The 16,353-nt window shown below is 48.6% G+C and overlaps 1 protein-coding gene across 2 annotated transcripts in view; it reads left to right on the plus strand.

The window, feature by feature from the left end:
• The first annotated feature begins 9,854 nt into the window (after window positions 1-9,854).
• Window positions 9,855-16,353, plus strand: part of FANCG (FA complementation group G) — a 36,228-nt gene continuing 29,729 nt past the window's right edge. The window contains exons 1-4 of one of the 2 annotated variants that reach the window (XM_056547186.1): window positions 9,855-10,237; window positions 12,979-13,103; window positions 13,549-13,630; window positions 15,526-15,660. In XM_056547186.1, the coding sequence (XP_056403161.1) occupies window positions 13,011-13,103; window positions 13,549-13,630; window positions 15,526-15,660 (310 nt within the window). In that variant the 5' untranslated portion in view covers window positions 9,855-10,237; window positions 12,979-13,010. Of the gene's footprint in view, window positions 10,238-10,348; window positions 10,371-12,978; window positions 13,104-13,548; window positions 13,631-15,525; window positions 15,661-16,353 lie in introns of those variants that run through there. The other variant, XM_056547195.1, reaches the window with a different exon arrangement.

Consider the following 16,353-nt stretch of genomic DNA (forward strand, 5'->3'; position numbering starts at 1 on the left):
GAATCAATGCTCTGATATGATACCTTCCATTGGGTGAAGTGTAACCCCGGAATGTGTGTAATTTTGGTTCACCCACAGTAATAATGTAATACATTACAACCCGTAGGAAACAATGTATGGAATTCCGGTTCACACACAGTGATAATGTAATATATTTCAACCCATAGGAAGCAATGTATGGAATAATGTAATACATTACAACCCATAGGAAGCAATGTATGGAATTGCAGTTTACCCACAGTAATAATTTTATACATTACAGCCCATAGTAAGCAATGTATGGAATTGCGGTTCACCCACAGTAATAATGTAATACATTTACAACCCATAGGAAGCAATGTATGGAATTGCGCTTCACTCACATTAATAATGTAAATACATTACAACTAGAGTTGAGCGAACTTACAGTAAATTGGCTCGTAGTGAACCTCGCAGCTCGGCTGTTTATTACTTTAGTCTGCAGAAATTAGTTCAGCTTTCCAAGGGCTCTTGTTGCCTGGCAAAGGTGGATACAGACCTAGGAGACCTAAGACTCACATCCCGGACTTTTCCAGGTAACCAGAGCCCTTGGAAAGCTGAACTTATTTACACGGACTAAAGTAATCAACAGCCAAGCTGTGAGGTTCGCTATGAGCCAATTTATTGTAAGTTCGCTCAACTCTTATTACAACCAATAGGAAGCAATGTATGGAATAATGTAATACATTACCAAAGGAAGCAATGAATGGAATTGTGGTTCACACACTGTAATAATGTAATATATTACAACCCATAGGAAGCAATGAATGGAATTGCGGTTCACACACTGTAATAATGTAATATATTACAACCCATAGGAAGCAATGAATGGAATTGCGGTTCACCCACAGTAATAATGTAATACATCACAACCCATGGGAAGCAATGCAGTAATAAAGTCATAGATGTACAATGAAAAAGTATTCGGTCCATATAGTGACAACAACATATGGTAACTATAAACCTATAAAATGTGTGAAGAACACACCCTTACGGTAGTGATTCACAAGTGCGGGCGAGAAATTATAAACAATACAGTGTCCTGTGCACACGTTGGTGCAAACCTAATATAGTGTTATGAGGTCGACCCCACACATACCTGCACAGGTGACTCCAGCATATACCGCCAAGTAGGGCATACAGCAAGTGTTCCTGTGACCAGAAGTGATGCATCACGGCCCGGGCCTATGGATAAAGAGGCTCCGAAGACTCACACAGCGCACACTGCTTGTGCACTGAATGACTGGGGGACTCAGTACATACCTATCTTGTGTATTGTCGGGGCAGCAAAAAATGAATAAAACATGTAAATATATAAAATTAAAGGGGTTCTCCGGTGCTCAGACATCTCTTCTCAATCGGCTCCATTGGAAGACACAGACTATGAGTATATGCTGCTTTCTCTAGGTGGTTCGACACTATGGCAACAAGAAAAGTCGGCTCCTCCCAGCAGGGTATACTCGCCCACAGGCACCTGAGGTAATCAGTTTTTGCTTAGTGTCTAAGGAGGTAGACACGGTCTGGAGTTCTCTCCAGGCCAGGTCTCATATTTTTTATTTTCCTAGTTATGGAATGTGTTAGCTTTTTTATTCCTTTTTCTTTCCTGTTTTCAGGTGGGGACTCTGCGGCTCACTGTCTCCCCATTGCGAGAGGTGGCAGGCATCTTGGATGTACTCTTACTCCCCTCTCGCCAACGGTCAGCGTCTGGGGTTGTACCACATGGGTCCGGGTCCCCCATCTTTCCCTGCTTGTCTCGCTTTTCAAGCCCGGCATGATGCAGGTGACAAAATGCTGACTGAAGACTCCATTAGGTAAGTTCTTCTGACTGAAGGTGAGTATAATCCCTCCTTTTCTTACAGGTAGCAGACTTTCAGCCTCTGGAGACCCCCAGTTTTGGCCCACTCTTTATACATGAGAACTGGGGGCCTGGCAGGAGGGACTTGTTTTCCCTCCCTTTTATTGCAATGGGGTCTCTTTGTTTATTAGAACTTGGGGGACTCTACAGTGGTGGGGGTCTGAAGTACAATACTGTCTGTGCGGCTTACTTATTTTCAGCCGTGGCTGCGACTTATACTATTATGAATGGGAGCAGCTTCGGTTCGGCCGCGTATCGCGCCCGTCATTTTCCCTGTCTGCAGCGGAGGCTGCCAGCGGTGTGTTCGCCCGCTCCCTTCCCCTGTCATTCGCATATGCGGTCGCATGTGCGTTCGGGGCTGGGAGCGGGCGCCATTTTCAGCCGCATGTAGTTTCGCCGCGGGCCCTGTACGGACTTAGCTCTGCCCACCTGTGCCGGAGGGGATTCTTCAGAGCGCGTGAATTGTCACAGCTCAGTGGTGTGTGTGCACAGGGGGATTTTCAGGGCCAATCAGTGGCGCCCTTGCTTTATCTCGGCGCATTTCTTCCACTGGTCGGACAGTTGTCAGCCCCTCTCTCTCTCTCCATCAGCTGCACTCGGGTTCTCCTCACTGCAGCTGCCCTGTTGGGGACACGGACTTGGGTGGATCTGTTGCTTTTTTCTATGTCTGAGCCCAGTCCTGTTCTTCCCTCTACACAGTTAGATGGGAGGTTGCTTATTACACCTGTAAGGGCTATCATGCTAAAATGTCTGTTTCTGCTGAACCCACTTGTTCTGCCTGCACCACTGTCCCCCCAGACCCCCGTGGGTTCGGCCATCCCTCCATTCCGGGTATCCTCAGGTCTCCTGTTCTGTGGTGACTGCCTTGGAGAGGTCCTCCCTACACCGGCCCTCCAGAGGGACCCGTTCCCTATACTACCCGCTACTTACTAGCGTAATAGGGGTGTTTAATCTGACTCATCCCCTGAGTCTTCTGGCAGGCACGGGCGCTCCCCTCGCGGGCATCGCTCCGTGACTCCAGCTGGTAGCAAGCGTCGCTCCCCTAGAGGACGCTCCCATGGTCGCCACTCTGGCTCTCCAGAACCGCGTACGAGGACAGTCTCTTATTCTCCCAGGACTGCCTCCCATTCACCTGGAGAACTGGTAGATGAAGTTTCCGATTCGGCATCTGACTTTGAGGACCGCACGAATATGTCGGACATGGTGTACTCATTGGTTTCGGCCATAAGAGACACCTTCCATCTAGAGGACCCAGGAACTTCGGACGTGCGCTCCAGAAGTCTCCTTTCTTCGTGCCCGACCGACACCCAAGGTTTTCAGCTCTCACGGATATGGCTGACACAGTGAACTCATTGGTTTCGACCATAAGAGACACCTTCCATTTAGAGGACCCAGGAACTTCGGACGTAGCTCCAGAAGTTTCCTCTAACCGTGCCCGACCGGCACCCAAGATTTTCAGCTCTCATGCTGAATTTGAAGCCTTGCTGCAATCCGCCTGGAGGCATCCTGACAAGAAGTTTCAGGAAACAAAGAAGGTTCAAGTGCAATATCCTTTCGCCAAGGACCTCATTGCTTGGTGGACCTCCTCTCCAACTGGGAATCCACCGGTCTCCCGCCTTTCTAAGGCGACTACCCTGCCATTGGCTGATCCAGCGGACAAGAAGGTGGAGACTGGCAAAATTTTCCTTTGAGGCAGCAGGTTCCTTCTTTCTTCCTGCTTTTGCTTCTGCCTGGGTGTCAAAAGCCCTTTCAGTAGGGTCTTCCCAACTCCGCCAGGGTATTCTTTCAGGATCTCCTCCTGAGGATTTATCTGACCTAGCACTCCAATGCTCCAAAGCTGGAGATTTTCTGTGTTCTGCTTCCATGCAGTCGGGCCGCTGTGCTGCCTTTGCCACAGGCAACCTGGTAGCCCTCAGTCGCTCCATGTGGCTTAAAGCCTGGGATGCGGATGCCGCCTCCAAGAAGTCTCTGACTGAACTTCCATTTACTGGTTCTCTGCTTTTTGGTAAGCACCTAGTTGAGATAATCTCAGAGAGTTCCTTATTACCTCAGAATAAGGCTCGCAGCACTACTTCCCAACTGAAGTCCTCCTTCTGGTCCTTTCGGACTTTTGGTACTAAGGCAGTTTGGGGCGCACTCTGGTCCCTTTTCATCCAGGGAGTAATTGTCCCTGTTCCTTCCGGGGAACGTTTTCAAGGTTTTTACTCCAACCTCTTCGTGGTCCCCAAGAAAGGCATTTCTGTTCGCCCAATCTTGGATCTTGAGCATCTCAACCAGCATCTTCTACTCCTCCATTTCCGAATGGAGTCTCTCTGTTCGGAGGTGGTGTCCATGGATCAAGGGGAGCTTCTTTCCTCGGTGGACATCCGGGATGCCTACCTCCACATTCCACATATTATATTTCCCGGTCATCAGCGGTACCTCCGCTTGCAGTTTGGGAAGGCCATTTTCAATTTGTGGCTCTCCCCTTTGGTCTGGCCACTGCTCCGCGGGTCCTTACCAAGGTCCTGGCACCTGTGATAGCCCTTTTACTGACAAAAGGTGTCTCAGTGATTCCTTAATTGGATGACCTCCTGATCAGAGCTCCAATCAGAGATCAGAATCTGGAGAGTCCAACCTCTCTCTTACCCAGTCTTTAGTTTTCCTGGGGCTCCAGTTTGACACGGCCACTGCCGCTTTCGACTCCCGCCGGACAACCGTCTGACTCTCTTGTCAGGAGTCCGATTACTTCGGCACCCTGCACCAGTTTCCTTTCGCTTTTGCATGGAAGTCCTGGGTCGGATGGTGGCGGCCATGGAGGCCATGCCATTAGCCCAGTTTCATTATCGACCTCTTCAACTGTCTATTCTCTCCCGGTGGGACAGGTCTCCATTGTCTCTTGACCGCAAGATCGTTCTATTTCGACAGTCTTGTCAGTCCCTTCTGTGGTGGCTTTGTTCCCCCCTGCTTCTTCAGGGGTGCTCTTTACTGTCCCTCCACTAACAGGTCGTCACGACTGATGCCAGTCTGTCGGGCTAGAGAGATGTTTTTAAGGACCGGACCGTCCAGGGCCTTTGGTCACCCCAAGAAGCCCTTCTCCCCATCAACTTGTTGGAACTAGGGCAATTCTATCTTTGCTTGCTTCATTGGGAAATTCTCCTCTGGGCGGAACTCAGGGTTCCGGCCATCTCAGCGATTCTCATTCCGGGCGTACTCGACTGGGAAGTGGAGTTTCTCAACTGGTCCTCAGCCGACCCAGGCGAGTGGTCCCTGCATCTGGAGGTGTTTGCAGAGATCTGCAACCTCTGGGGCACTCCAGACGTGGACCTCTGCACGTCCCGCCACAACCAAAAAGTTCCTCTTTTTGTGTCAAGACCGGGACCCCTTGGCTCTGGCAGTGGATGCCCTGGTGATCTCTTGGTCGGGCTTTGCCCTACCTTATCTGCTTTCTTTTCTTTCCCAGGGTCCTGAGGAAACGAACAGCAGAGGGCGTTCCCGCCATTCTCGTGGCCCAGACTGGCCCCCGAGGGCGTGGTATGTCGATACGGTCAGGCTCCTGAATGACGTACCGCTGTGCCTTCCCCCTCATCCAGACCTCCTATGTCAAGGTCCCCTGTGCCACCCCAATTTACCGGCTCTGCTTTTGACGGCGCAGCATTGAGACCGCAGTTCTAAGGACCCGAGGTTTCTCTTCCCAAGTGATTCGCACCATGCTCAGGGCTTGCAAGCCCTCCTCTGCGAAAATTTACCACCGTATTTGGCGGTTTTCTTTTCGTTGGTGTGAAACTCAGCCTTTTTCTCTGGTCGTGTTTTCCTTTCCCCGACTCCTTTCCTTTTTGCAGTCGGGACTGGAACAAGGGTTGGCTCTCAGCTCCCTTAAGGGTCAAGTTTCGGCCCTTTCCATTCTTTTTCAACGTCCTCTGGCGTACAATTCTCATGTCCAGACCTCCTTCAGGGAGTGGCACACGCTGCCCCTCCTTATTGGTCCCCTTCTCCCCCTTGGGACTTTAACTTGGTCTTAGGTGCCCTGCAAGGCGCTCCTTTTGAATCTCTCGGGAAATTCCTCTTCGCCTCCTTCCTGGAAGGTGGCTTCCTTATTGCTATTATCTCTATTAGGTGGGTGTCAGTGCTGGCAGCTCTCTCCTGCCGCTCTCTCTTCCTGGTTGTACACCAGGACAAGTTGTTTTCCGTCCAGATCCGTCCTTACCTTAGGTGGTTTCGGCCTTTCATCTCAATGAGGACATCGTCCTGCCGTCCTTTTGTCCGGCCCCATCTCATCCCAGGGAGCGTTTGCTCCACAAACTTGATGTGGTGAGGGCTGTTCGGACCTATCTCAGTCACTTCTTCCTTTCGGCAGTGTGACTCCTTTTTTGTTCTTCCGGAAGGTTGTCGTAAAGGACAACCTGCTTCCAAGGTCACCATTTCTCAGTGGATCCGATCTGCTATTTCGGAAGCTTACCGCTGCAAGGGGAAGATCCCATCCGTCAGGGTTTTGGCTCATTTCACCCGTTCTGTCGGGGCATCCTGGGCCCTCCGCAACAAGGCTTCGGCCTCGCAGATCTGTACAGCGGCCACATGGTCCTTCTTTGCACAGTTTCGCAAGGTTCTACCAGATTCATACCTTTGCATCAGCTGATGCTAGTCTGGGCCGTAAGGTGTTGCAGGCGGCGGTGGTCCAGCCGTCCACCTGACTGATTTCCTTGCCCACCCAAGGGACGGCTTTGGTACGTCCCATAGTCTGTGTCCCCCAATGGAGCCGATAGAGAAAAGGAGATTTTTATGCTTACCTTAAAATCTCTTTCTCAAAGGATCCATTGGGGGGCACAGCTCCCACCCTGTTCTGGTGTTTCTATTTCAGTCATCTGTCCGAGGGTGTGTTCAGTTACCTTTTCTTCTGATTGCTCGGACAGTCTGTGGGTTTTTTCTGGACAAGTCGGTCTTCTCCTATTGCTCTGGGACTAAAACTGATTACCTCAGGTGCCTGTGGGCGGTTATACCGTGCTGGGAGGAGCCGACTTCTCTTGTTGCCATAGTGTCGAACCTCCTAGAGAGAGCAGCATATACCCATAGTCTGTGTCCCCCAATGGATCCTTCGAGAAAAACATTTTACGGTAAGCATAAAGATCTCCTTATCCCCTATCCAAAGGATAGGGGATAAGATGCCTGATCGCGGGAGTCCCGCCGCTGCGGACCCCCGTGATCTTGCACGTGGCACCTCGTTTGTAATCAGTCCCCGGCGCGTGTTCACCACAGGGTCGATGTCGTGTAACGTCATGCCTCCGCCCCCGTGTGACGTCACCCTCCGCCCCTCAATGCACGCCGTCGGCCCTGTGGTCGCCGGTGTGAGGTGGTTTTTTGCACCCCCATAGATTCATGCGTCCGCTCCTCCCCCAGCTCTCAGAACATTTCCGAAGCTAGAGCTGGGGGAGGGCAGAGCAAGGGGAGGGAGGAGGTTCACGCCCCCTCCCTCATCTCCCTGAGCTTGGCTGGACGCAGATCTCCACGGCCACGCCCCCTCCCTGAGGACATAGATCGCCACGGCAGGTCCCCTCCCACATCTCCTCTCCCTGAAGACATAGAGCAGTGCTCCCAATGAACGCTATGTGTAAAGGGGGACATACTGTACGGGCTAAATGTCCCCCTTTAGCTTGTGCAGTCTTTAGCCCGTACAGTATGTCCTCCTTTAGCCCATACAGTATGTCCCCCTTTAGCCTGTAAAGTAGGTCCCCCTTTACACATAGAGCTCAGTATGTCCCCCTTTAGCTTGTGCAGTCTTTAGCCCGTACAGTATGTCCTCCTTTGTCCCCCTTTAGCCTGTAGCCCGTGCAGTATGTCCCCCTTTGAGGGGACCTGCCGTGGAGATCTGCTGGGGGAGATGAGGGAGGGGACCTGCCGTGGAGATTTACGTCCTCAGGGAGGGGAGATGAGGGAGGGACCTGCCGTGGCGATCTATGTCCTCAGGGAGGGGGCGTTCCATAGAGATCTGCGTCCAGCCGAGCTCAGGGAGGGGAGATGAGGGAGGGGGCGTGAACTTTCTCCTTCGCCTTGCTCTGCCCTCCCCCAGTTCTAGCTTCGGAAATGTTCGGAGAGCTGGGGGAGGAGCGGACGCATGGATCTACGGGGGCGCAAAAAAACACCTCACACCGGTAATCAGACCCGGAGCAAACACGCTCCGGGGACTGATTATAAACGGGGTGCCGCGTGCAAGATCACGGGGGTTCCCAGCGGTGGGACTCCTTTGGATAGGGGATAAGATGGCTAAGCACCCCCTTTAATAAAATATGGAATTCAAGCTCAGTCATATGAGTGGTGCATTAAAGACAGCATTGGCCATTGTGCCAAAAAAAAAAAAATATATATATATACATGTTATGCATCAGATTTATTATGTGTTTTAGACATTTTTTCTGCCAAATCCCGGTGTGTACTCTTAACAGTGCAGAGCTGTGTGTGTGTGTGTGTGTGTGTGTGTGTGTGTGTGTGTGTGCGTGCGTGCGTGCGAGCGTGCGAGCGAGCAGAGCTTACAGTGCAGTTGTGTGTATGCAGTGATCACAGTGTAGAGCTGCATGTGTAGTGTAGCGATCAGAGTGCTGTGTGTCGTGTAGGCTTAAAGTGCAGAGTTGTGTGTGTGTGTGTGTGTGTGTAGTGATTATAGTGTGTATTTAGTGATCACAGCCCAGAGCTGTGTGTGTAGTGATTATAGTGCAGAGCTGTGTGTGTAGTGGTTACAGTTTGTGTTTAGTGATCACAGCCCAGAGCTGTGTGTAGTGTAGTGATTACAGCCCAGAGCTGTGTGTAGTGTAGTGATTATAGTGCAGAGCTGTGTGTAGTGTAGTGATTACAGTGCAGAGCTGTATGTATAATGTAGAGCTTACAGTGCAGAGCTGTATGTCGTGATTACAGTGCTTTGTGTGTAATTATTACAGTGCAGAGCTGTGTGTATTGTGATTACAGTGCTGTGTATAGTGTAGTGATTACAGTGCAGGGCTGTGTAGTGTTTACAGTGTAGTGTAGAGATTACAGTGTTGTACTATGTGTGTAGTGATTACAGTTGTGTGTGTAATTACAGTGCAGAGCTGTGTGTAGTGTAGTGATTAAAGTGCTGAGCTTTGTCTAGTGATTACAGTGCAGAGCTGTGTATGTAGTGATTACAGTGTGTGTGTGTGTAGTGATTATAGTGCAGAGCTGTATGTGGTGATTATAGTGCAGAACTGTGTGTGTAGTGATTACAGTGTGTGTGTGTGTGGTGATTACAGTGCAGAGCTGTGAATGTAGTGATTACAGTGTGTGTTTGTGTGTGGTGATTACAGTGCAGAGCTGTGTATGTAGTGATTACAGTGTGTGTGTGTGTGTCTGTGTGTAGTGATTATAGTGCAGAGCTGTATGTGGTGATTACAGTGCAGAACTGTGTGTGTAGTGATTACAGTGTGTGTGTGTGTGTGTGTGTGTGTGTGTGTGTGTAGTGATTACAGTGCAGAGTTGTGAATGTAGTGATTAGTGTGTGTGTGTGTGTGTGTGTGTGTGTGTGTGGTGATTACAGTGCAGAGCTGTGTATGTAGTGATTACAGTGTGTGTGTGTGTGTGTGTGTGTGTGTGTGTGTGTAGTGATTATAGTGCAGAGCTGTATGTGGTGATTACAGTGCAGAACTGTGTGTGTAATGATTACAGTGTGTGTGTGTGTAGTGATTACAGTGCAGAGCTGTGAATGTAGTGATTACAGTGTGCGTTTGTGTGTGTGTGTGTGTGTGTGTGGTGATTACAGTGCAGAGCTGTGTATGTAGTAATTACAGTGCAGAGCTGTGAATGTAGTGATTACAGTGTGTGTTTGTGTGTGTTTGTGTGTGTGTGTGGTGATTACAGTGCAGAGCTGTGTATGTAGTGATTACAGTGTGCAGTGATTACAGTGCAGAGCTGTGTATGTAGTGATTACAGTGTGTGTAGTGATTACAGTGCAGAGCTGTGTATGTAGTGATTACAGTGCAGAGGTGTGTGCCTGTTTGTTTTGTTCATTACGGTTCAGAGCTGTGTGTGTTGTACGACAGGCTGTGAATTCACGTCACCAAAACATAACGCCTCTACAACAAGTGCGGCTCCTCCCACACACGTGACTGATCACATGGTCATAACATCAGCTGCCTATAGCTCGCTAGGACTTAGCCTCTATCTTCAGTAGCCCCGCCCATAACAGGAAGTGATCGCAGAGCATGTTGGGGCTTGTAGTCCACATTCAGCAGTTGCTCTCGCTTTACAGATCTCAACCACAAAACAAACTACGATTCCCAGGCACCCGTGCGGCAGCTGCCTTCAGCCAATAGAGAAAAAGGAGGGAATATTGTGCTGGAAGTATCGGCTGCAGCGAGCGATGGCTCCTCACAGGGGCGGCAGGTACAGGCGGGGGCCAAAGGGAAGTGATGAGGTGTCCGCCACATGTGTGTTATATCCACTAAAGTGTATGGCATAAAGTTATTCCTATAGGTCTCTCCCCAATTCCTTATAGGTGTGTCTCTCCCTCATATAGGTATGTCTCTATTACATATAGGTGTGTCTCTCCCTCATATAGGTATGTCTCTATTACATATAGGTGTGTCTCTCCCTCATATAGGTATGTCTCTCCCTCATATAGGTGTGTCTTTCCTTAATATAGGTGTGTCTCTCCCTCATATAGGTGTGTCTCTATTACATATAGGTGTCTCTATTACATATAGGTGTGTCTATTACATATAGGTGTGTCTCTCCCTCATATAGGTGTGTCTATTACATATAGGTGTGTCTCTATTACATATAGGTGTGTCTCTCCCTCATATAGGTATGTCTCTATTACATATAGGTGTGTCTCTCCCTCATATAGGTATGTCTCTATTACATATAGGTGTGTCTCTCCCTCATATAGGTATGTCTCTCCCTCATATAGGTGTGTCTTTCCTTAATATAGGTGTGTCTCTCCCTCATATAGGTGTGTCTCTATTACATATAGGTGTGTCTATTACATATAGGTGTGTCTCTCCCTCATATAGGTGTGTCTATTACATATAGGTGTGTCTCTATTACATATAGGTGTGTCTATTACATATAGGTGTGTCTCTCCCTCATATAGGTGTGTCTATTACATATAGGTGTGTCTCTATTACATATAGGTGTGTCTATTACATATAGGTGTGTCTCTCCCTCATATAGGTGTGTCTATTACATATAGGTGTGTCTCTCCCTCATATAGGTGTGTCTCTATTACATATGGGTGTGTCTCTATTACATATGGGTGTGTCTCTATTACATATAGGTGTGTCTCTATTACATATAGGTGTGTCTCTATTACATATAGGTGTGTCTCTATTACATATAGGTGTGTCTCTATTACATATAGGTGTGTCTCTATTACATATAGGTGTGTCTCTATTACATATAGGTGTGTCTCTATTACATATAGGTGTGTCTCTATTACATATAGGTGTGTCTCTATTACATATAGGTATGTCTCTATTACATATAGGTGTGTCTCTATTACATATAGGTGTGTCTCTATTACATATAGGTGTGTCTCTATTACATATAGGTGTGTCTCTCCCTCATATAGGTGTGTCTCTATTACATATAGGTGTGTCTCCCTCATATAGGTGTGTCTCCCTCATATAGGTGTGTCTCTATTACATATAGGTGTGTCTCTCCCTCATATAGGTATGTCTCTATTACATATAGGTGTGTCTCTATTACATATAGGTGTGTCTCTATTACATATAGGTGTGTCTCTATTACATATAGGTGTGTCTCCCTCATATAGGTGTGTCTCCCTCATATAGGTGTGTCTCTATTACATATAGGTGTCTCTATTACATATAGGTGTGTCTCCCTCATATAGGTGTGTCTCTATTACGTATAGGTGTGTCTCTATTACGTATAGGTGTGTCTCTATTACGTATAGGTGTGTCTCTATTACGTATAGGTGTGTCTCTATTACGTATAGGTGTGTCTCTCCCTCGTATAGGTGTGTCTCTATTACATATAGGTGTGTCTCTCCCTCATATAGGTGTGTCTCTATTACATCTCGGCGTGTCTCTATTACATATCGGCGTGTCTCTATTACATATCGGCGTGTCTCTATTACATATCGGCGTGTCTCTATTACATATCGGCGTGTCTCTATTACATATCGGCGTGTCTCTATTACATATCGGCGTGTCTCTATTACATATCGGCGTGTCTCTATCACATATCGGCGTGTCTCTATTACATATCGGCGTGTCTCTATTACATATCGGCGTGTCTCTATTACATATCGGCGTGTCTCTATTACATATCGGCGTGTCTCTATTACATATCGGCGTGCCTCTATCATATAGGTGTCTCTCTCCTCCACCCTTATAGGTGTGTCTTTACACCCCCCGTCTGGGGGGGTGTTCTCCTCCTGTATAGATATATTATTGGTGTCTCCTCGTGTGTGTGTGTGTGTGTGTGTAGATATATATATATATATATAACAGGAGAATACAGCAGCACACTGCTAGCACAAAGATATAGATGAAACATGAGTATATAGATAAAACATGAGTATATAGATAGAACATGAAAAGTTATACAGCTGTATTGCAATAAATGAAGATATGAAACTATGAAAATATGAGGTACTTAGCTTGCAAATTTGGCGCCAAATAGCGTTGACCGTCCCACCACGGTAAGGTGACCTCATTCTGGGACGGACCCTACACTGTGAATATGCTGTACTGTTCACACAGAGGCATATTCACAGTGTAGGGTCCGTCCCAGAATGAGGTCACCTTACCGTGGTGGGACGGTCCACGCTATTTGGCGCCAAATTTGCAAGCTAAGTACCTCATAATTTCAGTTTCATATCTTCATTTATTGCATTACAGCTGTATAGTTTTTCATGTTCTATCTATATACTCATGTTTTATCTATATACTCATTTTTCATCTATATCTTTGTGCTAGCAGTGTGCTGCTGTATTCTCCTGTTGCTGTATATTTAGCCCAGCAGCCTGCACCTGCAAGCCAGTTTTTTACAATAGTTAGGAATTAAAAGTGCTGGCCAATTTATCCTTTGGTTATATATATATATATATGTGTGTGTGTATATATGTATCATTGGTGTCTGGATCCTTTGTGCCCCTCCAGCATCTGAAGAGCAGTGCGCCCCCTAGTGGGAGATGGAGATGGAGGTGGGCGGTGAGACTGAGCAGCAGGGGGACTGCAGGACATGGTGGACGGAGGAAAACAACAACCTCATCAGGACATGGAAGGTACTGTCAGTCTGCTCCATATGAACAACACAGGGTACTGCAGAGCATTGCATCTACTGCTCCATATGGACAACACAGAATGCTGCAGAGCATTGCATCTCATGTACCATATGGATAACATAGGGCGCTGCAGAGCTTTGCATGTTCTGCTCTGTATGGATGACACAGGGCGCTGCAGAGCATTGCATCTTCTACTCCAAGCAGTTTGCTGTTTTTCTCCTTTCTCAGCCCCTTGCAGTCCTGACGTCTCTTCTCTAATAGCTGAGGCCAGGAATAGCTGTAGAGCGTTTATGGTCACCCAGACCCCCCCTGACCCCTTCATGCCTGGGGCTCATCATGTTGGGGTCTTTCCATGAGTTCCGAGCTGTTCCCGATCACATGTCCCCGGGGAGGGATCGGCTGAAGATTTCCTGCTGTGACTTTATATATTTCTTTCTATTGTCAGGATTCAGAATCCTCTCCGGACACTGGAACCAGGAGGCATCAGTGTCACTCCGACTTATCCCACCTCCTCCAGAAAATACAAGGTGACCACGCCTCCTGCCCGTGATGTCACTATGTGTCCTGCCGAGGACTGTGATGTCACTATGTGTCCTGCCGAGGACTGTGATGTCACTGTGTGTCCTGCCGAGGACTGTGATGTCACTGTGTGTGTCCTGCCGAGGACTGTAATGTCACTGTGTGTGTCCTGCCGAGGACTGTGATGTCACTGTGTGTCCTGCCGAGGACTGTAATGTCACTGTGTGTCCTGCCGAGGACTGTGATGTCCCTGTGTGTGTCCTGCCGAGCACTGTGATGTCACTGTGTGTGTCCTGCCGAGGACTGTGATGTCACTGTGTGTGTCCTGCCGAGGACTGTGATGTCACTGTGTGTGTCCTGCCGAGGACTGTGATGTCACTGTGTGTCCTGCCGAGGACTGTGATGTCACTGTGTGTCCTGCCGAGGACTGTGATGTCACTGTGTGTGTCCTGCCGAGGACTGTGATGTCACTGTGTGTCCTGCAGAGGACTGTGATGTCACTGTGTGTCCTGCAGAGGACTGTGATGTCACTCTGTGTGTGTCCTGCCGAGGACTGTGATGTCACTGTGTGTGTCCTGCAGAGGACTGTGATGTCACTGTGTGTGTCCTGCCGAGGACTGTGATGTCACTGTGTGTGTCCTGCCGAGGACTGTGATGTCACTGTGTGTGTCCTGCCGAGGACTGTGATGTCACTGTGTGTGTCCTGCCGAGGACTGTGATGTCACTGTGTGTGTCCTGCCGAGGACTGTGATGTCACTGTGTGTGTCCTGCCGAGGACTGTGGTGTCACTGTGTGTGTCCTGCCGAGGACTGTGGTGTCACTGTGTGTGTCCTGCCGAGGACTGTGATGTCACTGTGTGTGTCCTGCCGAGGACTGTGATGTCACTGTGTGTGTCCTGCCGAGGACTGTGATGTCACTGTGTGTGTCCTGCAGAGGACTGTGATGTCACTCTGTGTGTGTCCTGCCGAGGACTGTGATGTCACTGTGTGTGTCCTGCCGAGGACTGTGATGTCACTGTGTGTGTCCTGCAGAGGACTGTGATGTCACTCTGTGTGTGTCCTGCCGAGGACTGTGATGTCACTGTGTGTGTCCTGCCGAGGACTGTGATGTCACTGTGTGTGTCCTGCCGAGGACTGTGATGTCACTGTGTGTGTCCTGCAGAGGACTGTGATGTCACTGTGTGTGTCCTGCAGAGGACTGTGATGTCACTCTGTGTGTGTCCTGCAGAGGACTGTGATGTCACTCTGTGTGTGTCCTGCCGAGGACTGTGATGTCACTGTGTGTGTCCTGCCGAGGACTGTGATGTCACTGTGTGTGTCCTGCAGAGGACTGTGATGTCACTGTGTGTGTCCTGCCGAGGACTGTGATGTCACTGTGTGTGTCCTGCCGAGGACTGTGATGTCACTGTGTGTGTCCTGCCGAGGACTGTGGTGTCCCTGTGTGTGTCCTGCAGAGGACTGTGGTGTCACTGTGTGTGTCCTGCAGAGGACTGTGATGTCCCTGTGTGTGTCCTGCAGAGGACTGTGATGTCCCTGTGTGTGTCCTGCCGAGGACTGTGATGTCACTGTGTGTGTCCTGCCGAGGACTGTGATGTCACTGTGTGTGTCCTGCCGAGGACTGTGGTGTCCCTGTGTGTGTCCTGCCGAGGACTGTGGTGTCCCTGTGTGTGTCCTGCCGAGGACTGTGGTGTCCCTGTGTGTGTCCTGCCGAGGACTGTGGTGTCCCTGTGTGTGTCCTGCCGAGGACTGTGATGTCACTGTGTGTGTCCTGCCGAGGACTGTGATGTCACTGTGTGTGTCCTGCCGAGGACTGTGATATTCCTGAATGGATATTTTACTGTGTGTTACCTGTTTTGTTACATAGGACTGCAGGTAAATAATTCATTCCTCCATTATATTTGCAGGGTTACCCCCAGCACCCCCCACCCTCCCCCTGGAGCTGACCGTCTTGTATAACATGGTGATCGTTCACACTGATATAACTGGTGGGCGACTCCTCGCTGACCATTCAGTGCAAGTGGAGGACACCCTAAGAAGAGGTAAGGATATACTGTCTATTACCTGATGTCAGAGGGGCGCTGTTTTATTTTCAGATAATGATTCCTCCAGAGCTGTACTCACTATTACATTACTTATCCTGTACTGATCCTGAGTTATATCCTGTATTATACTCCAGAGCTGTACTCACTATTCTGCTGTTGAGGTCACTGTGTACATACATTACATTACTTATCCTGTACTGATCCTGAGTTATATCCTGTATTATACTCCAGAGCTGTACTCACTATTCTGCTGGTGGGGTCACTGTGTACATACATTACATTACTTATCCTGTACTGATCCTGAGTTATATCCTGTATTATACACCAGAGCTGTACTCACTATTCTGCTGGTGAGGTCACTGTGTACACACATTACATTACTTATCCTGTACTGATCCTGAGTTATATCCTGTATTATACTCCAGAACTGCACTCACTATTCTGCTGGTGAGGTCACTGTGTACATACATTACATTACTTATCCTGTACTGATCCTGAGTTATATCCTGTATTATACTCCAGAACTGCACTCACTATTCTGCTGGTGAGGTCACTGTGTACATACATTACATTACTTATCCTGTACTGATCCTTAGTTATATCCTGTATTATACTCCAGAGCTGTACTCACTATTCTGCTGGTGAGGTCACTGTGTACATACATTACATTACTTATCCTGTACTGATCCT

The sequence above is a fragment of the Hyla sarda genome, chromosome 1 (assembly GCF_029499605.1).
Source record: "Hyla sarda isolate aHylSar1 chromosome 1, aHylSar1.hap1, whole genome shotgun sequence".
NCBI lineage: Eukaryota > Metazoa > Chordata > Amphibia > Anura > Hylidae > Hyla > Hyla sarda.